Source organism: Patiria miniata, unplaced genomic scaffold (genome assembly GCF_015706575.1).
Source record: "Patiria miniata isolate m_02_andy unplaced genomic scaffold, ASM1570657v1 HiC_scaffold_20, whole genome shotgun sequence".
In the NCBI taxonomy this organism is placed as follows: domain Eukaryota; kingdom Metazoa; phylum Echinodermata; class Asteroidea; order Valvatida; family Asterinidae; genus Patiria; species Patiria miniata.
The window spans coordinates 34,798,025-34,822,086 of NW_024037059.1; the positions used below are offsets into that span (position 1 = coordinate 34,798,025).

At 40.4% G+C, this 24,062-nt stretch overlaps 2 protein-coding genes across 2 annotated transcripts; one reads left to right on the forward strand and one right to left on the reverse strand.

Moving 5' to 3' along the window:
• Positions 1–215: 215 nt before the first annotated feature.
• LOC119728074 (tyrosine kinase receptor Cad96Ca-like) lies at positions 216–11,038 on the reverse strand. Its single transcript, XM_038200148.1, has 13 exons — positions 11,026–11,038; positions 9,832–10,113; positions 8,671–8,898; positions 8,175–8,381; positions 7,710–7,854; positions 5,489–5,580; positions 4,538–4,774; positions 2,303–2,571; positions 1,421–1,543; positions 1,143–1,254; positions 862–961; positions 549–648; positions 216–427 (listed from the first exon to the last, which is right to left on the reverse strand). The coding sequence occupies exons 1-13, from the start codon at positions 11,036–11,038 to the stop codon at positions 350–352; spliced, it is 1,986 nt and encodes a 661-aa protein (XP_038056076.1). The 3' UTR covers positions 216–349.
• Positions 11,039–14,017: 2,979 nt separating this feature from the next.
• LOC119728075 lies at positions 14,018–23,854 on the forward strand. Its single transcript, XM_038200149.1, has 9 exons — positions 14,018–14,025; positions 16,797–18,466; positions 18,554–18,705; positions 18,839–19,219; positions 19,883–20,047; positions 20,604–20,936; positions 21,164–21,412; positions 22,175–22,402; positions 23,642–23,854. Exons 1-9 carry the CDS (start codon positions 14,018–14,020, stop codon positions 23,852–23,854), a joined length of 3,399 nt encoding a protein of 1,132 aa, XP_038056077.1.
• The last annotated feature ends 208 nt before the right edge of the window (positions 23,855–24,062 follow it).

The window sequence follows — 24,062 nt, forward strand, 5'->3', positions numbered from 1 at the left end:
TTAAAATGTGCCAAGGCCACTTCTTCTGATCTGTGCGATGCGATGTGCATTCATTTTACTTATTTAGCATCTTATGAAACTCATTTCCTAGATGAAAGACGCCATTTTGGAATTTTGGCGCTCAAAGAGGAAATTTTCTCCTACATGTAGTCTTTACTATTATAATACATGTTTTGTCTTCAAGAAAATTTCCTTTTGGGGGGGGGGGGGCGGGGTTCAACGTAATTTTTTGATAAATATTTAATTGAAGATCTCTGCACACGAAGTAGGCAGAGACCATATCCTTATGTAGCGCTTTTAACTTGATTGTAGTTCTCAGAATATCATCCACATCCTTCCGTTTCGTGTTTCAGACTTTCTCGTTGTCCTCCATTATTCCTATGACCGCGTAGATGCTTTCGTCAATGTTTTCCACAGTTATGCACGCCTGTTTATAAAAAAGTAAATGAAAAACCAATATCAAAATTTCTGAATTATACATGTTGGTTCTCCAGTTAACATCATTTTGCATCTTTTGATTTGCTAATAGTATTTATTATGTGCTTTACCACTTCTTCACTAAGCAACGCCTTCAGAATCTCGACAACATCTTGAAACGTTGGTCTTGCCCTCGGGTTTTCATGCCAGCAACTCCGCATGATGGAATATCTGGGGGAAATGCAGTAAACGATTGATAGATCAAAGAATGGAGGCCTAACATAAGGTTGCCAGTCTATGCCACATCTTTCTGATCATCACAAGATTATACTAAAGTTTGCACACATAGTTTGGCACTGTAGTTTGCACACAACGTGACAGGAATGGTTTGTTATGCTATTTTCTTATCGTAACTGCGGTATACTAACGTTCATTAATACTTACAGTTGTTTCTTGCAGTTTTTTGGTCTGGACATGCGGTAGCCTTTGTTCAACTGGTTCACCAGAGCTTTTGTAGTCATAATATGTGGGTATGGCCGGGCACCTGTCAAAATTGTTAAATTTAAATCGGCAGCGTTTATCTATATTTATCTGTGAGAATAATCTTTTTGTCTTTGAACATATCCAGTTAAAAGACATCAAGTTCGGATTACCTCTTCAATGGTACATCTGTATAGTAAGGAATAATTATGTAAATATAGTTCAAGTCTGAATAGTAATCTTACCAAGCGTTACGATCTCCCACATCAGAATCCCAAAAGACCATACGTCACTCTTAATTGTGTACACGTCATCAATTAAGGACTCCAGCGCCATCCACCGCATGGGTAGTGGACCCTGTCAGGCAAACCATAGCCAGCTTTTTAACACCGGTGAATATTTGAATGGTTGGTTTTGCCTTCACTGACACTAAGAACGTAAGCACTGAGTACCCATACCAATGGTTTCTGTGTGTTGTGTTGATAGATCGATAGGTTTACAATTCAAGAAAAACAAGCGATACCTGGGATTCTCGCTGGTAGACTCTGATATTCATGACGTCACGAGCGAGTCCAAAGTCAGACACCTTGCAGACCATGTCTTCACCAACCAGTACGTTACGGGCGGCCAGGTCTCGGTGGATGCACTGCAAAGTCAGAAGGATTTGGGGAATTGTGGATTGTGGATTGTAATAACAAATAATACAGGGGCCTTTTTTTTGCTACTTGGTGTAATTTTTGGTGTATTAACTGGTCATTTTTTCTAAAAGGTTTTGAAGTGTCTAACCGATAGGAAAAACTGTAAATCCTACGTTTTGAATTGGGAATAGGGCATTTTACGGAACGAAATTTCAGATAAACAAAGACCGGTAAAAAAAAGTCTACAGTGCTGAAGACATATACAAAATGAAAGTTTAAATAATCATCCCTTATTTTGTATTCAATTTTTGTGCGGTTTTCCTAAAACTTTGCGGTAAGTTTTCTCTCCAAAGATTACCGTCTAATACATTTTTTCCTGAAGTCCAATGCTATTTTGAAAATCTTCCTCTTACTTGCAAGGCCACAAAACCTCCAAGAAGGAAAACTGAGGGTATATCACTGGTGATTTGATCGACGCAAGCAATGTTGGGCCTATTTTCTGATCTTCAGTCTTCGTTAATACCAACGTCATCAAGCCAGATGGTTCAGCGAATGATGGTACGTCACAAAGGTTGTCATGTCTAATTTGTTACATTATTTCTAAAATTGGAGTATTACAAATTTCTACAAATTGCTTCAATAAACGTGATATTTCGACCATCAGTATTCCCAAATTTGCGTTCCTCTTATAAGCGCCTTCACTCGCTCAGATCAGAATGTGTTAATAATTTTATTTACTTAATAAGGTCTAGCACCAAGACTCCTACCTTTTGCGAATCCAAAAATGCCATTCCATTGGCTACGTCCCTGGCGAATTTGACCAAGGTCAACGAGAGTGATTGACTCGGCCCAGAAATGTTACCGTAGCCGGTCCCAGTATCTGTGATTCTGTATCCCATCAGAACTTTCTTGAGGTCGCCCTTACCCAGGTACTCCACGATGAGATAGATGGGATCTTTAATTAAATAAACAAAATTACAGGCAACCACACTCAAAATCAAAATGTTAGCCGGATCCCACGACAAGAGCATTTGAATATATTTCAACAATGTTTGATTTTTTCCCCGCATACATTACACTGAGCCTTTCAGCCCTTTGTTTTGATAAATAGCTCAGGTTGAATTCTTAATATATGTTATTTGGGTAAAAATGATGACCGGACAAAAAAGGCATACTATTATATACTTATTTTAGCTACAAAAATTGTGACGAAATCTTTTGAGTTCGGTCACAAATATCCCCAGTGCAATACACCGGGCAAAAGCGTACTTATAAATATAAAAGTGAAAATCTGCGAATACATATCAATAATATCTTGATGATAAATTTATGATGTGTTTTAAAATTTAAAAATATCCTTTTCCAATTTGAATGATTTCCAGGATATTTTACACCATGGTGTTTAAGCTACACAGAAAAAATGATGATCAATGTGTCATCTTCAATTTTCTTCATTTTTTGGTGGGTTGACCATTGAGTTTTCGAAAAAAATCTCACCCAAAGAAGATGACCCCTATTTTTCCCAAAGCGGAAAAGTAGCCATCTTGAAAAACATTCCCTCCCCAACATGAAAATATAGCGCCACCTTCAAGCTCAATTGCATCCAAAAAGCTCAGAATTGGAAGGCCCAAGTCCGGGCAAGAGGTTCATTGCCATATTTCTTAAATTCCGCAATTGTATGGCTCTAAGAACTCTCTAATATAGAATATTTTGAGGGTATTACTTTTATTCTTGAGCTCGGCGGATGGGTTTAGGCCTATTTACAGGTGTGCACCTTTTGAACGGGTCGACAGTTTTGTATTGTTTCCCAAACCACTATTACGGCAAGTTAAAGGATCAGTTACTCATATTCCATCAAAAAATTTAAAGAAAAACAATTGTCCGAGGTCGAAATTAGGCCTAAAAAAGTGCCGTGTTTTTGTGCGCCTGCTAGCTGGAGCGCCCCCAACGACAGTAAATTGAGTTTCAGCCACTTTGAAGCTCAAAATACCCCTCCCCCCTCGCCCCCCTCCTCTTTTTCAACTCGCAGTTGTTGTAATTGGCTGATGGCCTACGGCTCCCTTACGATTTGGGATCATATGTTGCGGAACAGCCCTTGTTGATTTCTTTAAAATACTTTTGCCCCCCCCCCCATAGGTTCCGCCCACTGAAGAAAAAACACTGCCGCGGCGAAGCGCTTGCGCAAAGAGGCCTTGTTTGTCATTCTGATAGGGTGCAACAGTGTATTAAAATTCCCATAGACACTAGTGCTAAATGCCCATACATATAAATTCTTTTAAAAATACTCAGAACGCTCACAGGTATTTAAATTGCACAGAAAACTAACGATCAATGTGTCATCTTTGATTTTCTTTCAATTTTTGGTGGGTTGACCATTGACTTTTTGAAAAATTCTCACCCAAAGAAGACGACTCCTATTTTTTCCAAAGCGGAAAAGTAGCCATCTTGAAAAACGATCCCTCCACAACATGAAAATACAGCGCCACTTTCGAGCTCAATTGCATCCAAAATGCTCAGAATCGGAAGGCCCTAGTCTGGGCCAAAGGTTCATTGCCATATTTCTTCAATTCCGCATTTTATGGCTCTCAGAGCTTTCTTATATAGAATATTTTGAGGCTATAATCTTACTCATGAGCTCGGCGGATGGGTTGAGGCCTATATATTTAAAGGTGTGAACCCATATTTTCATTAATATCCAACAATGTACTGACGTGGGAATAATAATATGTTTAATGGAGTCGCCGTTTTAAGAAGCATTTTGGTTCAATCGCTTATTTGTTATAGTTGATGAAGATTTGCCGATGCAAATTTGAATTTTCTGTTAATTTTTGGGTAATTAATAAGTTGTTATTAGACATTTTGAGATCACAATACGAGGGTACTCGGATGAATAAAACATTACCAAAACGGAATTGCGCCCTCCTATGGCCGCCACATCTCAAAGGGCCAAATGTTGGCATTGCTTGCACTGCTAAAGATCGCCAGCCCTATACGGGGTTTACCTTTGATTGTTTTGATTGCAACCTCTGTTCGTTTGTCAACTTCCTTGATCCCAAGTGCGGTCCCCAGCAGCACTCTCCCAAAGGCACCTCGTCCAATCTCTTTCTGGATTTCTAAGAGATATCGTGTGAAAGAGAGATTGGGGCCTACATTGCCGTAGGCCGCATGCGCAGCTTGGATCTCGTGTCCAGGGGTGTAATCATTCGCTGTCGTTGTGGCCAGTGCACCCAATGGAATATCTGGTTGAAATCAAGCAGATGTACACAAATAAATATGTGTATGGAACATGGATACTACTTCTTCTTTCGAAATCAGACTTGATGGACTGCAATAAACAAAGTAAATAGTAGTAGACAATCTCATGCCAATTTCATGTCAATCAATCACAAGTCATCGTAAATCATCGTAAGTAATCAGCGGTCATTGTTGTCATAATTCAATAACTAGACACGCCAATAAAGAGACATATCAAATTATCGTCAATTCCTAGCCATTCGTCTAAAATCAAGTGACAATCTACTCAAATAAATTGGGAAGAAGCCACGAACTGGTCATTTTTCACCACCGGTAAACTATGTTTTGACATGTCAGTGATTTGATTATGTGATTACCTCAATTTGAATTATGATTGTCTTGCGTTTGACTTGTAATTTACCTCGGATCGTCGGTGATTGCCTTCCGATTGACTTTGCTTTAGTTATGATTGACTTCAGATTGGTCTGTGATTGACTTGTAATTAACATACTATTGGCTTGTGATTTGACTCGAACTTTGGCGATCTATTATTACGAATCGACTCTTTGCGTGGGTTCCTGACTGCTTTTATTATTATTCAAAGATTTTGTAAACTTTTTATTTATTATTTATTTAAAACCATATTCAATAAAAGTAACCAATCCAGCAGAAGCTTATCATTTGGGGGCCGTCTCATTACTCATCTTTTCGTGACTCACCATCGAGTTGATCATCTGTCTGTATTGTACAAACTACAGCCTGGTCTTCTGGAGGCAGTTGTTGCGAATGAGGGTTTGGGGGCCTGGGACTGCTAAGGGGAAAAACAACAAACAGTTTAATGTTTGCAGGACCCGATGTTTCCAACTTAGCTACATGGTTATGAAGGGTTTGTCTAGAGTTTTATAACAACATAAAATGCGTTGTCCATTGCATCTTTCAAGACTTTGTTTCCAACTGATATTTGGAAACAAAGTCTGGTTTTGTTTTTGTGTTTACCGGGAAAGGGCGTAATCCTACATTTCGCCACTACATGTTAAGTTAGATGGAATGGAGTTCTGCCGCAACCATGAGTCTTTTAGTTTTTCTCAGACTTGTTTTTTCCTTCTAAATGACAGCAAGCCAGACGGAATAATTTTACCGGGTGTTTAGTAGTACCAGAATTAATCCAAGCATGGAAATATGAGCGGAAGGAGTTAGAAGTCTAGTACTGAAAAGTGTTATCTGTGTATATCTGTAATCACTAATGCTAGAAGAAAGAATTTGCTTTGCTTTGTGGATAGCACCACACATCGCCATAATGATTTTGAAAGTGTTTGTTCAGAGTTGGCTAATACTGGCTAACAATGTGGTCAGTATCACTAAAACAACCATTTCATGTCGAACAAAATGCTCTTTACCTTCAGTATGAAAACTTGTGAAACTTCCCAAAATATTACATTTCATTAATGATGTATTGCCAATTAAAATTGCCGAAAAGACATGACAACTTATTGGAACAAATATCAATTTATCTCCAATCACAGGAACAGATAGCGGTTTCAAGGACCAACAACTGCACATCAATATTAACTCACATAACTCTTCACAACTCACATCTATAAACAACTGTGCATTTGTTAAAACCTGGGCCCAATTTCACGGCGCTGCTTAACAGTTAGCAGAAAAGTTGTGTTTAGCATAGCACAAAAATTTGCTAACCTTGGACGTGCTAACGGTCGTGCGTGCTTGGAGATTTCTATTGTTACGTCACTAAGTTAAGCAATTTTTTCCTCTGAAGTAAGCGTGCCTTTTGTTGTGCTTATGCTTACGGTCTCCATGAAATAGACGAAGACTCTGTTAGCAGAAAATTGTGTGCTTAGCAACGCCGTGAAATCGGGCCCAGTCTTGTCGTTAAATATGTTTCTTTCAAAAAAGAACAACGACGTGACATGACGTATTACGCAGCATGTACACTGTAAAGAAAATTGGGCAAAAAGGGTTAACTATTCGACCAACGTTCAACTATTGGGCGATCATCGTGTTCAAAGGCCGCTTGCATTCGCGCTTTGAATGGTCGAGGCTTGCGGTCAAAGTGCTGTAGCTATGGACATTCCCTAGGGATTGGAATGTTAACTGTCAAAATGTACATCGACCAAGAGTACTGACTCCTTCCCTTCATATCTCCATGATCCAAGTAAGCTTTTTGATAAAAAATTCTATCATTTTTTTTTTTGGGGGGGGAGATAAATGCATATGATCGCACTTTCCTTTAAAAGGGCATTACGGCCTGAATTTCCTCCAAGATAACGTGTTTTGGATTGTTAACTAAAACTATTTCTAAGGTCGGGTCGAAAGAAAACAAACCTAATGTCTTATCACGTTCCCGAGCTAAGACAAAAGAAAAAAAATCCGCTTGTTTACATCGGACGCGGCGTACATTTTGTGGCATAAGCATTGCTAGTTCAAGTCGTGTCTATTCATTGATCTGGTGCACGGTGCCCTCTGGAGACATGTGCACAATAGGGAACAAAAGACTGTACACGTCTCCACAGAGCAATTTCTATAGGTGAATTAACCTTGTCTCCACAAGGTTATCAGGAAATAGATTTCAATTAAATAACTAGGAATTTTCAAGGTGTGTTGATTCGACGCAAATAGAAGTAATTTATGTAAGGGATATTTTTAGTCCGAATTTCGGCCCAGGAAATTAATTCTAGTTAAAATATGAGCATTTTGTAAGTTCACTTTCAAACTCAAAAACTTTAGTACACGAAAACAAAGAAATGACCCCACAAAGACACAAATTTCAGTATGCTTGGTGTGGACGTTTATATTCTACTTTTAAATATTCTTTGCATTTAATATCATTTCTTTTAAAACGTGTTTTGTAGCTTGGGGCGCATTTTAGGCCGTAATGTACCTTTAAGAAATAAATTGTGTATGTCGATTACTGTGTCTCACCTGTCGTTTCTAACAAGCTGGTGGCGATTCACTAACTCTCGCTTTTTACGCCGTCGCATACAAACTACAAACAGGCCAAGAGCTGCAAATAGAACGATGAAGCCCGCCACCAACGGTACAACTATGACTCCAATATCCCACGGTTCTGCACAAAACAACATCGTAATCTTGCTATTTTCGTAATGAAATTTCAATGAGCATTTGGATCCATTTTTGGCAAACATTGTTGCTGGCGCCTTCCAAGCTATATTATGGCTTCAGAATCTTTCTGAAACCGTTTATGTTCAAAGCAATTGGAAATATATTACAGGTACAGTACACAGTGTGATGTTTCTGAAACAAACACGGGCCCTTATTGAGCTTTGTAGTGAGTCTAATCTCATTGAGCCAAAGCTGGAGACGAAGCCTCGGTTTGGAACTCAAACCTCAGACACAATGAAGTGTTGATAACAGTCACTGACCTACCGTTGCTGCTAGATACCCCTGCAGTCACTTTAGCCGCTGTTATCTCAGACCTAATATTGGGCTTGCTACTTCCAACGTCATTTGACATGATGATGTCAGCCACAGAAGTCCGACCTTGGGATGCTACAGTGGATGATACGACCGTCGTTGTCCCACTTTGGGGCAGCGCTGTGGATGACACGACTGCTGTTGTCCTACTTTGGGGTTCTGCAATTGATGACACAAGTGTCGTTGACCCGAAAGAGAATACCGTGGTGATCATTTTACTAATGTATATATAATTGAGGACATTCATGTGCATGGTATAACCTTTACCCTTGATTTTGTTTTTAGAAAATGCAATGTTCAAGTAATGACTCATGACGACGTTATACTTCCTTCTTTTATTCTTTCTATTCATAATGAGTCTTAAACGTCGTTAGTCGCCTCCTCCTTGCCTTTCGCTGAGAATAACAAAGTAGACAGTGCTTACTGTAATGCATGCAATCTAACCAACCTTCACATGTTGGTACTAAGTCACTCCACGTGACGTTGTTGTAGTCAGTCTCAATACATTCAATACTTGATGCTCCATGGAGGGTATATCCAGGGTCACAGGAGAAATCTACACGAGTCCCGAAGAACTTGAAATTGTTGAGATTGTAAGACAGTGAACGCAGGTTGGAGATGGCGTTGTCTCCGTTGGTGGGTGGTCCTATGTCGTTACTGCATACTCCGTCTAAAACTGAAGCGTTAAATACAGAGTGTTGATGTACACTGAATATTGAAATTAAATTAGGGCTAGCACAGAGCAAAGTGATATATGCATGGTATTTCATTCACTCGACCCACCGCCCAAACAGGGTGCTGGGTAGGGCTAGTTTCTTGAGGATGCATGACGTAATTGCTTTGAGCCCTCACTGTATAGAATGTGTTGGAAAAATAACACGTTTTTCAACACTTGCTTATGCGCGTGATACGTGCGCGCTGAATGTACGTCCATCGATTAAGGTAGCAAGCTACCCACAATGCTTTGCAACGCCTGTGTTTCCTTCACAACTGTTTGTGAAATAGATTAGCCCTTCCCAGCGCCCATATTTGGGCGGTGGGTACGAGTGAAGGCATTTCTTTGCGTTTTATTTGGGAGTTCGTGGTTTCGATTATGCATTAATCCAATAATGCTTTTATCCCATTGTATTGAATTGTATTTGTAATTTATTGCATTTGTAATGTATTGTATTTTTACATGTTTGTAGTCATACTTTATTGTATGCAGGACTCCAATGGAAACCGGTTTTGAACTGTTTGGGTTAATTACTCTGGCTATTGAAATGTAATAAATAAATAAATAAATAAATTAGGTGGCATTAAATTACTATTGGTGTCTGTTATTTCATTTACGGCAACCGAACTACGATAGCGTCAAATGTAAGTCAAATTTTTGATTGATGTCTAGACAATGAGGGACTCAAATTTATGTCACTTTTTGGCATTTTAGTAGGCATCCCAGAAGCTGAACTAAAACTAACATAAGCGTCAGCCTATACAAAAAGCTGCAGTAGTCCAACAAGTAGTAATGCAGGTCTTGTTTTGTTTGGACACCAAAAATAGAACAATCTGTTTAGGATTATAAAACAAGGACAAATCTATTCTGTCAATCCATTGGTTCTGTACTCACTTCTGTACACAGATATGCGCCAACTGTCTCCACAGATCTGGTCGCTGTTTCCGGTGCATCTATCTTGACAATCGGACTCCGGTTTTTTCCCGTGTTTATCGTAGACTTCGTTATTCTCACAGAAGCATTCGTTTGCGTATTCCAATCCGGCGTATTTATACTCGGTAGGTTCCAAACAGTTTCTGAAGCACCACTCTACTGACTGGTGAGTGCGTTCTATTCCTGGACCAACCGATAGGGCGCGAACTCGATTGTCACCAAAACATCCCAAATAGCCAGGAACTGGGGGAAAATGAAAACATAACTTAATTATGTAAATAGCACAGCTCTTGAATGTATACTATTATGAGTTCAGTGTAGATCATTTGTTATTTGTGCATTTTTTTTCGTTTGAAGCAACAAAAGTGTTCAAAATCTATAAACGGGTGCTTGACAACTATTCCGATGAAGTTTTTGCTCCGCAAATTTTGTATATTCCGAGAAAACCAAAATTGTTGGATGTCGTTTTTCATTCAAATTTGTCAAGTCACGTTTTGAATTGCCCGTGAAATCAGCGTTCGTGACACGTAGGCTACTCATTCAGCCGATTGCAGCTACGTGACTTCACGCACTGAACCGACGAATAATATACGTGTAATATACGATGCGTCACTTAACGCATCTTTGGAAATGGTCTTCCGTCAGAAAGAATGATTTCATATGGATTTTATTGGCATTACTATCTTTTAACCAAGTAAACTTTTCAACAATAATGAAACCGTTTGGGTAGCTGACAAAGCATATCGTCAACAGGTCTTTGACAATTAAAATTGTCATCTGATATTTTCTAAGTATCGAGATGATAGTTAACAAAAGACACTTGACCATGCAACAAAGGTCAATAATCTTATCAATCAGATTACATGATGTATGTATTCTATGTATTTAAAAAGTAAAGCAAAATATGTGATAACTTTAATTTTTAATATAGTAAAATGTATTTTTAAGAAATACATGTATATAATGAAAAAGGACTCCTTAACCCCAAAGTCATGCTGTCACTCAAATTTACTTATGTGGTATTAGATGACCAAGAAATACATAAATACGAACCAGTTTGTTGATTTGTGGGAACGAGTGAAGCGTGTAAGGTCAACAGCCAGAACATTACGCTGCGACATGACGGACGAAGCACGTCACCAGGTAGATGCATACGTGGTGGTGTCATCTTTGATCTGAAGGATCGGTTAAAAACGTAAAGATCCTGGAAAATGTAGTCTAAAAATCAACAGTTACATGATATGTACTGGAGAGAAGTTTGGTGACAAACACTTCATGTTTCCCAAGAGGTGAGTGCAAGCAGGCGCGCTGGTCTAATCATGCCTCTAGATATGCACCATCTACTATCGATCACTAGCGTCTTGGGCCAAGACTAATCAATGCCATCTACAGAACATGGTCCATGTCCCTAGAGGAGACACCTCTCAGACTGACCTCAAGGCTAAGGGTGCAGGTCCATTTGGAGGAAATACACCGCGTTTAATTCTCTGTTAATGATTTCACACTCTCCGCATGCTTATAACACAGTAAACCTGCAACAAAGTCGTCTTGGCAACACAACTGTCTGCAATATCAGGGTACGCGGAATCATAGCGAGGCATAAACGCAAACAAACATGGCTGTGTAAATAGTGTGTGAGGTGAACGATTGACTCTCGCAAAGTTATTAAGAACGTCAATCGGCTGTAGCTTGCGAGAGTCGCTTGTCAACCGCACGTACTATTACGCCGCCATTTTTGTTTGGGTTATGTCTCGCTTTGTTTTTCCAAGATGGCGTACCCCGATAAAGGTCTGTGCACAATAATGTAAGCAATGTACAACAATATGAGTAATACGCACCAGCATCAGCAATGCACAACATCAGCAATGTACAGCAGTGTACAACAGCATAAGCATGTACATATCGTAACAGCTTTGCAAACCAGCGTTAGAAACGTAACGCTATGTACAGCCTAGTACTTGCAACACACCAGCTATGCATGCCAGCGTAACCTCATATTGCTCATACGACTTTGTGCAAACCGCGCATAAGCATTGCACAAACGCAGAACACAAGTAATCAACCTACTTCGTGTCTACTCTCTGTCCGCATCTCAGCCCCGCCTAAGTATAACAGCACACACCACATCTCGTTTCTGCCTAATACGTACATAGGTCTTATGCCTTACAGGTATATCAGGAGGGTACGTTCTTTGTCATTTTGAATGCACAAAACGATTACTCATGCCTACCCTTGCAATACACAATCATTGCTCTCTAACTCCGCAGTAACGCAATTTTGTCTATACGGGCATGCACCGGTCAATCCTAGTATATTGGCATGAATGATTTTCATGAAAATCCGAAAATAAAGTTCTTATTACAGATTTGGTTTAATACCTGCTAAACATTTTGGAGACATACACATGTTAGATATTCAGAACAACTTTGGTATGGCGTACTTTGTAACATACGTTATAATTGCTTTCATGGAGATAACGTGAGTTGTTACATTTTAATACAACGATCTGTCGGATACACTCTTCTATTTTTAAAATATCTTCAACATTTATCTAACGTTTCCTTGGTTTTATGAACCCATCCATCAAAGGCATTGATCCAACTTACAACCGTTTTTTATTGACATCCTTGCCAGATGTAGAAGTAGGATCACAGAGCATAATACTTTCGTCACACATTACAATTAAGGGTGGCGATCCCGTGGGAGGGGGGGGGGACATGTTCCCCTCCATGTCCCCCCCTAAAGATAAACAGTGGACTCAATTGTCCATTCAAAAATCAAACTTAAATTTGATTTTGTTCGATAACAATATTCGGGACTTGGGTGAGTTTTGATGTAACGCACAGTATTCTGTATATTCTATACCGTTTTTGTCTTGAAACCTTGAGATTCTGGTGGGTGAAGAAAGGACTGATGACTTAATTAAGTTGCAAAATTGTTTCCAAATTATTATTCCAGTTAATGAAAATCGGGGCATATCTTGAACGATATAACATTTTCCTTTGCGACGAGGGAGTTTAGCAGCCTTTCTATAATTGTTGATGGCATTGGCATTTAAAACAATAGAGTTTACTAGCAGTGAGCAAATTTACAGATAATCTTATTATTATTTGAAGTTAAATTTTAAAATACGAATGTTTCTAAAGCCTATAGTCCCCTCTTTTTTGCGTACACGCACTGAAAGTCATGCGACATGTGAATCACGTCATTGCGCCGATGTACTGTGATTGAACTTATAGATACGTGTACTTGGCTGCGACCTTTGCCATTGTCATGTATGCAGCAGTTCCACTGAGCACTAATTATAGTGAGTATAACATTATGCCCAAAGCAATGATCAAGACCTCCGTCCGTCTGTCTGTCCGTCCGTCCTCTCCGTACGTTAACTCATTTGGAGTTTGAACGACCAAAATTCCCCGGCCCCGAATCAGGAAATTGGTTCACCGTGAAAATACTTCCCTCTGGTTAATATCTCAAGTCCTTAGTATGATAACCTTTGATCAAACTGAAACGTTCAAGGTCCACAGTTCTATTTTCAATTGATGACATCATCAGGTGTATAAAAAAAAACCTCGGTACCGAGAACTCGGTATCGATTCTTCATAAATATACCAAGATACTTGTTAAATTATGTTTACGTGTCTGTAGAAAAAAACAACATTACAGTGTTTGAACTAGTCTCCCGCAAAAAAAATTTCAGCTGATGGAGTTGCTTTAAAGTCTTAAAGAGTAACACCCTCTTTGAAAAAAAAAATACTAGATTGTTTTCCAATTACAAAGAATCGATTACATTACGGGGAATTCCTTTGAGTGTGCAATTTCGGAATAGCTGTCGTAAAGCAGCCGAGATATGTGTACAGTTCCGGTTTGCTTGTTCTAAATTGGTGAACTGAATTCTCACAAATTAACCTATGAAGGCAACGTTATTGTAGATTGAAGCATTTTTGGGCATGCTAAAGAGTGGAAAAATCGAGCTCAAACAATAGATAACGGAGCCTGGAGTGAAGATCCGAGAGGAGCCGAAGGACCCAAGGCGGAACCAGTGGAAAACGAACCGGGGAGGGAAATGGGAAGTTAGAGAAACAAGAGAAAGAACGCCAAAAAGAAACGGAAATCAAAGTCATCTAAACCTGATGATACCGACGACATGACGGGGTAAGTATGGGCAGTGGCGTAGCCAGGGCGAGTGAGAAAGAGGGCTGAATGTCAGAATGGTACAAGGGAGGGGCGCCCAATTTCATCCGTGCGCGATTTTGTCCCCCAAACGACAGCCGCTTGGGGTGTACGCATGGCGTTTTTGAACTTTCCTTTTCTCCCTGCCACATTCCGTCAAACAACTCCTTTAATTGACATCTTCAAGAGAGAACTTAAATCTCATCTAGGCCTATACTTCAGTAGTTATTTCACTATGATTGGAGCTTGACTATTTGCGTGTGTGAAGGTGCCTTGAACGGGCCTTCGGATAAGTGCACTATATAAATCTATATAAATTATTAAAAATAAAAATAGGTAAAAAAGAAATGAAATTCGGACTGTATTTCCCTTAAAAAAATATACTGCAAAGCCCCAGAAAGAAAAAAAATCTGGTACAAAACGGTGACTTGTACCCACACCGCGAGAATCACCATACTGTACCAATTAAGCTATCGCACTGCTTGCCAATTCTTGGGGAAAAAAATAATATACATGTATACATGCGTACGTTTCATAAAAGTATCGTAGAGGCCGCTCAACAACCATGTATAATGGATGTAGTTTGGGAAAAGAAAATTCGCCACCCGGCCATCGTAAAATCCAAAAGTGCAAACCGAAATCATGGTAAATGCCAAATTACTGCGTTTTGATATTCGCTTTCCACGGGACCTTAAAATAAACAGAAAAACGTGTTTTATATGAACTTTATCTTTAACCCACTACTCACGGTAACATGGGACTATGCTTTTTTGGGGTTTACAAATTTCTAGTAGTTGGCATCTGGGGGCGACGACTTTTACTGCGGGGAAGGGGGAGGAGGGCATGCTCCTCCACAAACCCCGTAGCTACGCCGCTGAGTATAGGCCTATAGCGGCCACATGTCCTCTCTTCCCAAGGGGCGAAGGTGTGCACCGTACGCATTTCCCGACCCACCACTCATTCACCCCGAAAACAAAATGAGCAAAGGTCCGTAAAAGGGCTTTTTGAAGCATTCGTTACAAGTGGATGCAAATATCTACAATCATTTTGTTGGACGAAGAAGGGCGTGCATATTATCGAAGTCCTCTTTGCACCTGTGTTACTTACTGATTCACTAACTAACCCACTGATCTGTCAGTTGTGAATTAGACCTTGGCCAAAAGTTTGAATACGGTTACCCCATAATAGTCCGGTCAAATTAGAACAAAACAGGGCCTGACCTATAGAACAAACTGCACTAGAATTTGTTTTAATGCCATCACGCTGAGATAATATCACTTTTTAACATACTAACAATCTAATTTCATCAAAGGAGTGGAAAAGTGTTTTTATTAACTTTTTCGCTACTAATTTTTCGTCATACGTAAACAGCCGTGGAGAGCGTCATGTTTTTCTTTTGCGTCCGTTTCTCGTCAGAAAATCAGTTCACATCACGTATGAGACTTCGCGAGACACGACTGATCACAGCAGACGACATTTCTATGTCCACCAATTATTAAAATATATGGTAATACGCTGCCGCACAATACTATATGAAATTTTCAAAAAATCAAGAAATTAGTTTTTGCCGCCCGAAATATTTATGGGTTAAAACAAATCAATTTTTTGCCCATAAGCCATTTGTTTCACGGAAAAGCTTTGCATAAACAGGTCTGCTTGAAAAAAAGGCGGGAAATGATATGACAAAGAGATCCATTTGAATGTAAATTTCAGGTATCTAGGCCGATAGGCCAGAGTCCAATTTTAAATATTAGGGAAAATATCTTTAATTGAAGATTTTTCGCAATTTTTCGTGCATTTTTTTTCAATTTTTTATCATCCCTAACCCCTCCCCTATACCGCCGACACGGATTTGTGCCACTGGCCAACACCCCCATAGGCGTAGCCAGTCCTTTTCCACTCTGCCCTTATTTTCTCCAGCGCTTAATTACCCCCCCCCCCCCCCAATATTTGTAAAGAGTTCCCTTCTTTTGTTATCAAGTGCCCCTTTTTTTTGTGATCAAGTGCAATTAATTGTGCCATCGTCCATCATGGGTGTTTTTTTTTAATTTCGCGCAAGTATCGCCCTGAAAAACACCAAAATTGTCAGTTAGTGTGCGTAATCGTCGGTTTTGAACAGCGCCCCATCGACAGATGGTTCCAATCACCACTTTCTCCCCCCCCCCCCCTAGATAAACCTTCATTAAAAATAAAAAAGTCAAACTACATCACTATGACCATGTTGACGGGGGAGTGGGTCATACGAGGGGGGTCAATTGCTCCATCATTGTAATTTTCTTTTATTTTATCCAAGATTTCTTCTTTTTTAACTGATGACGTCATTTCATTGAACAATGACTACGACAGGGCAATTGATCAAAGTTTTCCCCATTGTTGTTAAAAAACATATTTTATGCGAACATTAATTGATTATCAATTTCCGGTCAAACTCCGTAAGGGACAGCCATTACTTACAAAAGGAAGTTACTATATTAGTTTTCCAAAACCGACTATTGGCTCAACTGATAGGCTGTTAACAGTTCACAGTGTCTATTCCGAGACAAGAAACGAGCATATACATTGAACAATTATGACGACCATTAGATTCACAGACAACCAGATTATTACGTGTTTGTGTATACTTAGACGTATTACATTGAAGCAGCTTTCTGTCAAAATGTCAACTCGCATTCCCGAGCTACTTTGATGATTGTCATATAAATCAACACGATTTTACGTTACTGATGTGATTTTCCGTAATATGTACCTTACAGAAATGAGGAGAGAATGCTGCCTTGGAAAGACAGACCTCTTTGTCACTTCACTTGGAATCTGAAAGTTGCGGTCACTACCGATTACGAGCGAATTATACGTAACATAGATCATGATTTAGAAGAGACACCAAATGTATTGAGGATAGAAAGCCTTCTGTTTAGAGCCTATCTAGAGGTATGGGACAACCGAAAGCGTTGGGATGTCCGCAAGGCGAGAGAATTCCTCGACAGAGCCGACGAATGCATAGAGCGAACAGACGTGCAATTACGTAAGGGCTACAGAGTTGTAGCACTCCTGAATCGGATGTGGATCGAATACAAATGTCATAATACGCAAAAAGTGACAGATCTACTCAATGAATTGAACAGTGTGAGGTTACGGGATAAAGACCACTCTGTAGTCGGGGCAGTGCGAGCAGCAGCATTAACACGTCTGGGACCCCATGTTAAGGAAACTGCTTTGCAGCTGTTCGAAGTAGCACTGCAGAGCTTCCCGAAAAATGTAGACTTCATCTATGGGGCTGGGCTGATGACAGGCAGAATGGCTCGATACAGGAGATCCGGAAGCTCTCTATACAAAAAGCTGGACAAAGAAGGTCAAAGGCTCATGGACAATGAAAAAGAGTATTGGCTGAAGATGATGAGGAAGAACGATGAATATCAGCTGGCGAGATCATCTCTTGGATTGAACCTCAGTCGACGAGGAAAAAAGGACAGAAAAAAAGGATGTCAGCATTTGACAAAAGCCTACGAAAAAAACCCCGAGGTTCAAGAGGTAGTGCGAAATTTGGCACGATTTTACAAAGGTACAAGAGAGTTTGAAGAGGCGATACCATTATTAAAAAATGGTATTGAACGGAGCCCAGACTGTCCAGAAAGTCATTTTCAGTTGGCATTGTGCTACATCGCATGCTCTAAAAGAGACAAAGCAATACAGGAGAAAAAGGACGAGTGGAACAAGGAAGCCCTTGAGGAGCTTCATAAATGCTTGGATCTCAACAAAGGACATAATTTTGCATTAACGAAATTATGCAATGTTCACGCTGCCCTTGGGAACCACGAAGAAGCTGAAAAGATCTACGAAACCGGGTTGCAGCAGTCTGAACACCGGACATCCGAAGATAAGCTAGATCTTTACTTTAGATATGCCAAGTTCCTCCATTATACACCAGCGGCCTCGAGACACGATTCAAGGATGGATATGTGGCACACAGTGATGGATATCGCAGCGTCGTTTGAATATCTAGACGAGGCGTCTGGTACATGGCAAGTGTCAGAGAAGGCTAAATGGCCTAAAGAGCTAGCTCACGAAAAACTGTTGGAGTACTATGTAAGTCAGAACAATTCATGCCTCGAAGTCGGAATTCTGCACTTTCAAAACTTCAATTTTAAAGAAGCTGAGAGGTTATTAGTACAACATGATACTGAGGCTAACTTTAAAATTACATGGTACTTGGCACAGACGTACCTGAAGATGGGTCTTGAAGAAGAACTGCAGGCTCTATCTCAAAATATCGGACCAGATGAAGCAAAAGAGACATTCAGGAAGGCTCACGAAAATGCTCTGCGTGCAATGGAAGTTGGGTTGAACCAGGGAGAGAGTCGAAAACTATTGGCGGATATTGCTCTAGCTATCGCACACAACGAGTTTCAGCTGTTAAACCTTCAGCGTCAGGAGATTCCATCCACATCCACGCAGAGTGAGGACATCCCAATAGAGGACACCCTGGTAGTTGACCAAGAGGCTCAACCGCCAGAGCCAACTCTTGCTTCCATACCACTAGAGTCTCGATGCATAATGTTCTACAGGAAGGCTGTCAGATGTGGCAGTCTTGTCGCCAGCTTGGAGTTACTCAGACTGATCCAAAAAGATAGCCTTCAAATCACATCAAGATGGATATTCCTACAAGTAGGTCGTTATTTTTATATCTCCGTTTGTACCTGTGCTCATATGGTATTTTAACTCGAATTAAATCTACAATGACACTTTTTGGCTACAACTCTATTTCTTTATTTACCATTTCTATTTTCCGGTTATATAGATTCTTGCGGAAATTGACGTGAGCTGCTCCCTACGTAGTAGCAATTTTCTACACCAAGAGGAAAACCCCCTCTCTTTCGGCGAGGGTCTCAGCAGCCGCGATAGAGACAAAGACGCATCGGCGTTGAATTGTAAAACCATTAAGCGTGATGTGATGGCCATCTTGCATCAGGAGCCGTTCTTCAGACAGGCTTGGAGGGAGCATTTCAACATGGAGAGAGAAATACTCCTACACAGGTTTGAAAACAACGAAGGGGAGCTGGAGTTGGATGGAAGGGAAGAGGAAAAGAAGGACACGTTTTCGGATGAAATAGTCCATGCTGCTACCGATTGCTGTGAGAAACTACGTCCCCTGTTGGACCGTATTGTTGTCAGGTTTGGGGTAGGTATTCTGTGGATTACAGGGAAAAGCAATGTAACTAGTTTCAATCAGTTTCAAGTGATTCTTTGTTAGTGACTGTTCGTTGCGACAACAGAACAAACGTTTGGGAATTAAGTACAAAGTACAAAGTACAAAGAAAAAAGTACAAAGCCTGTGGAAATCAGTGAAATTTGCGTCTATACTGTCCCTACTTTACACAAATTTGATTCTTGTTCTCATACCGAATTTGCAGCTTATAATTGGCTAATTTATTTCAACAAAACGTTTATATTGAGCGTTTGCAACCGCTTAGAAAAAGGCTTTTATATTGAGTTATGTTTGCGTACAATAGGGTGCGCCCTTCGAGTAGACATGGTTCCCGGATTCTACATTATCGATATTGATAGAGAGTGGGAACCAGTCTACCATGTGAGAAGTAAATTATTGTCGGGCCGCAAATTATTTGAAATTTGTAGGGGCTCTAACTTTACAACTAAATGATCGTCGATTGTTTTCATCCGCTGATCAAATGTGAATAACTTGTCTTATAGGTCTATCTTTGCGGTGAAACGTAAAAACAGCACAGACATTGCAGCTTTGATTGGAACATCAATACCCCAATCATAATCAGCCCCAGTAAGAATGTTAATTCGGGTTTTTTTTTTTTTTTTTTTTTCATTTCAGAAAGAAGAGCTCGGCCTTGGAGAAATGAGAGGTCAGTATTTTCCTCTAATACTAGACGAAAGAAATGCCGCGAACATTCAAGACAAATTTCGAAGAAACGTCATTGCAACCTTCGGGATCGACATGAAGAAACATTATCCAAAGCTCTACGAGCAGCTCCTAATGGTATGCAATACTGATACACGCACTGTAGGCCTTCACATATCTGGAAGATGACGTTGTTCTGTCATTTGCCTTGAAAGAGTACCGTCTAGTTCCAAACCAAGCATTTATTAATTGTATAAGTCATGACGGGGATAAGTAAGCACTTTCTTAATCTGTCAAAGACAGTTAAGACCTTACCAGTGATACACAGATAAATCTTGCTCAAAGACCTTTTTTATGCTGCCACCATTTCAGTCTTGTTCCCTGTAGCAAATATTAGTACTAAATGATAAAGATTTTTGTTCAAAAAAGGACCGGACTATTTGTCCTTCCAGCCTCGCTTTGGTTACGTTGATTTGAATGGAAACAAAATCAAGAGGGCCGCAACAGCCTCCCTTTTGTTACGTTGATTTAAATGGGATAAAAATCAAGAAGGCCGCAACATAATAATGGTCTATAGGGACGTCGATAAAGAGGTTGAACGACGCAATTGAACACCTATATAAAACTTGATTTCTCTACATGGTAAATTTAAAATGAAACATGATTCACCAATCTTATTTTACCTTCGTTTCAGACACAACCAGGGTGCAGTTCCCAAAATGGCTTCCTGAAAACGTTTTGCACGCTGGTTAACAAGATCAAACACAGTGATGTTCATTTAAATGACATACTACAGACATCCAAGGACCCAGTCGCCTTGGCTCGTCAGTGCACAGATAAGGTCGAGGAGATCTGCAACTTTTTCTTCGTCGCCATGAAGAAGTCCAGAGATCTGCAGACGAAGGTGAAGCAACTTGAGGATGATATCAGACGTGGCGAGCATGAGACAGCCGACGAGCTGCTTCAAGTGCTGTCAAACAACGAAGACTTTGTCGTCCGGATCGGAAGTACTTGGACATTACTTGAGGTAAGCTTCACATCGGGATAACTAGTAGAAAACTACATACAAGTTGTGAACCAGCACCTTCAGAAATACAACCTGGGTTCTTAAACGAACACATCGAATTAACTTATTTGAAACCAGACACATAGATTCTGTCTTGACTGACAACGACAACAACATTTAAAGAAACTTTGTCTGAAACCGTAAAACATCTACATTCTACATGTTGCGTGATTGCTTCATTTTCGCAGATGATGGCGTTGATTCGTACAAGCAGAAGGCTGTCTTCGCCACGTGATGTGGAGACTGACGAGCTGGAGTCGAAACTGACCGATGGAGGATGCACGTTTACTCAAAAACTCCGCCGGTGCCATCAAACAGTTGAAGACGCGCTATTGCACCGGAATAACGAAGTTCGGACGAAGTGTAGAGACACATGCAGAGAGGCCGTCAAACTACTGAATTCAGTTTTAGCTAAGCATAAGAACGAGGTAGGGAATGTTTTGTACGTTTTTAGTTTCAACTATAAATAAGTACGATTTTAAAGTCTTTGGTTTTCAGACATTGTCATTTAGCGTCGGTATGTACTTGCTTTGAAGGTATATGGCTGCTTTCTGAAATATACACTGTCAACATGGTGCATATGCTCAAATAGTTTTTTTGTAACCGCTTTTTCCGCACGTTTACTTCAGATGTGTTTGCACAGTAAGGAAGCTTGTAATAAGTGCCCCCAATAATACTCGACTTCAATTCTATAAGTAATTTTCTTTACTTGTTTTCAATTTACACTTGATGGTATCAATGGACTTTCGTCCTGTGCCTATAAACATGTCACAGACATCTACTGATCTGAACATTTCGTAGATTTGAACATACAACAGTGGTGCAATTTACCGTTTAGAAACGGTTGAAGCTCTAAACGGTTGCTAATAATGTATTAAGGAAAGCCCTTTAATTGCGGTTGACGCCTCTGGTTACCCTGCCTCGAGTCCAACCAATGTTGCGTTCTAGAAATTGAGTTCTGCGCCATGACTATCGTTCGTAGGACAACGATGGGTACAATAACCAAATAGTCGGTCCTTAGGCACTCAGATTAAATTCGAATGATGGGTAAGATCTCTTTGGTTGCTAGATTTGGGAGAAATGCATAGGTTTTGTTTTTGAGTAGACAGCTATTTAAAATCAATTACGATAGACAAGACAAGGGTTTCTTGAATACATGTTTTAATCATTTCTGAATGGTGTACAACCTTTTTTTTCAGTGTGGAGCTGCAGCCAACCTGAAACCGAATTCACCGAAGGTATCTCGGCGAGCACAGAAAGTAACAGAGGAGAGGCCTATTGCTTTTCCCTTTCTGGACATGTGCCCTGATGATGAAAGCCGCCAGCAAAATGAACCCGGCCACTGGAAGGGGGTAGTCAAGAAGCAGCTGGAGAAAAACCTCAGCAAGATGGGGGTCGACAAGAAACTGGTGGACATAATCTTGAAGGTATGCGTACAAGTGTTCAGTTCACTTTGTGGTAGCTGTCGTGTAACGCCCGTGAGAAAGTAGGTTCTGATGGCAAGGAGACAAAATGAAGCTAAGTTTAGTTTTCGCGTGCGCTTTCGATTTCCAGTACGAGCCAGGTGGGGAAGAGGGTTACAAACTCTCAGATAAAAGCACAGATGGCGCGTCGTTACACTTTGTAAACAAAGCGTGACATCACAATGCTTTAGGTTTCTTAAACTGCGCTCACTGATGTCTACTAAACTGCGCTGCATGCTCAATAGTATTGGCCCAAAACGTCAGTGGTCAAGAGCGGTAGCAATGTTCTGCATTGACATTGCATGATTGTTTAGTTCTCTCAGTAACGTCTTATTCATTTCGTAGCAATGTGGGCGTGGCCATTTTATGTAAAGATGACCGTCTGTATAAATTCGAACAAAACGGCAGTTCCATTTGCCGCAGTATTCGCGCCCTCGCGTGGGGTATCACTGCGTTGCATAATTAGCGATGATGCTTGCTCACTGCCCATATGAGCTCCGTGAGCTACAAAAAGAGGGCGCCCTTTCACCTAACAAAGACGTCCCATGATAAACCGCTGATACGAATTGGCCAAGACGTTAATAGTGGGAGAAGGCCCGCTGGTCTAATCGCTGTGCCATTAGAGGGCGCACTATTCACCGTCCACTATCGATCACTAGCGTCTTTGGCAACTGACCTCAAGCTCAACTCCCGGCATAGACACGCTTACGCTCACATGCTCAACGTTTCCAGGGTTTCCTTTTCTCATGTAGTGTTTCTAATGTACAGAGTCCAGTTTAGAGTTAGGACTCTTCTTTGCTACAAACCTCCAGTGCGAGCGCTGCAGTTCTCCTCATTATGACAGACGACTAACGGCATACACATTTAATCGGCGTAGGCCTTTTCAGGCCTGCTATCTGCAACCATCGGGATCTCGTGGGAGATAAAAATGCGTTGAGTGTCCCAGGGATTAAACAGAGAAATACTGAGCGCTATAGCATCAGATCAGAAGAGCGCTGTGAGACAAAACAAAGTTTCGCTCTATGGCGTGAGATGTCAAGGATATTTCAACCTGTCATGAAACACTTGCAACACTGAGGTATTTGTTGCAACGTAACCTTGAAGGCTTCAACCGTCACAGACTCCTGTAAAAATGACTCCTGTACTCAAAGTAAAAATGAACCTCAATGCCATATTCTTTACACATAATGTTTTTAATAACAGGCCCAACCATGCGTCTCCGAAGAGAACTATAATTTCATAGCCATGGAGACATTTCTCCAGGGAGGAGGTGATGACGTCATTGTCCGGATAACGACATGCAATGGTGAAGAGAAATCATTCCAGGTGTTGGATCTCACCCGCTGGTGCACGGATAACGCTGAAAGACTTGCGCTGGAAATGGCTACCATTATCCCTTCGCTGGTGCACGGTTAAACCAAAGAGACTTACGATTGAAACAGGTGCCATTATACCTGGCACACCATAAGTTACACATATTGCAGCTTTACGTCAATGTTTAATCAAACTTAATTCGGATGCATTTAAGATAATTAACTATATAACCTAATAAATAAATAAATCAAAGAAAGAGCCTTATATATGCTTGTATTTATCCAAGAATCAAAGTTATCATGTAACAAAA

What these genes read in the sequence shown, in the direction of transcription:
- LOC119728074 (XM_038200148.1), bottom strand. An exon ending in GACAGATGATCAACTCGATG is followed by an intron (nt 4,775 to 5,488) that starts GTGAGTCACGAA and finishes GATTTCAACCAG; the next exon opens with ATATTCCATTGGGTGCACTG. An exon ending in GTGGGAGATCGTAACGCTTG is followed by an intron (nt 962 to 1,142) that starts GTAAGATTACTA and finishes CAATTTTGACAG; the next exon opens with GTGCCCGGCCATACCCACAT.
- LOC119728075 (XM_038200149.1), top strand. An exon ending in GTATTGTTGTCAGGTTTGGG is followed by an intron (nt 19,220 to 19,882) that starts GTAGGTATTCTG and finishes TTTTCATTTCAG; the next exon opens with AAAGAAGAGCTCGGCCTTGG. An exon ending in TGGTGGACATAATCTTGAAG is followed by an intron (nt 22,403 to 23,641) that starts GTATGCGTACAA and finishes TTTTAATAACAG; the next exon opens with GCCCAACCATGCGTCTCCGA.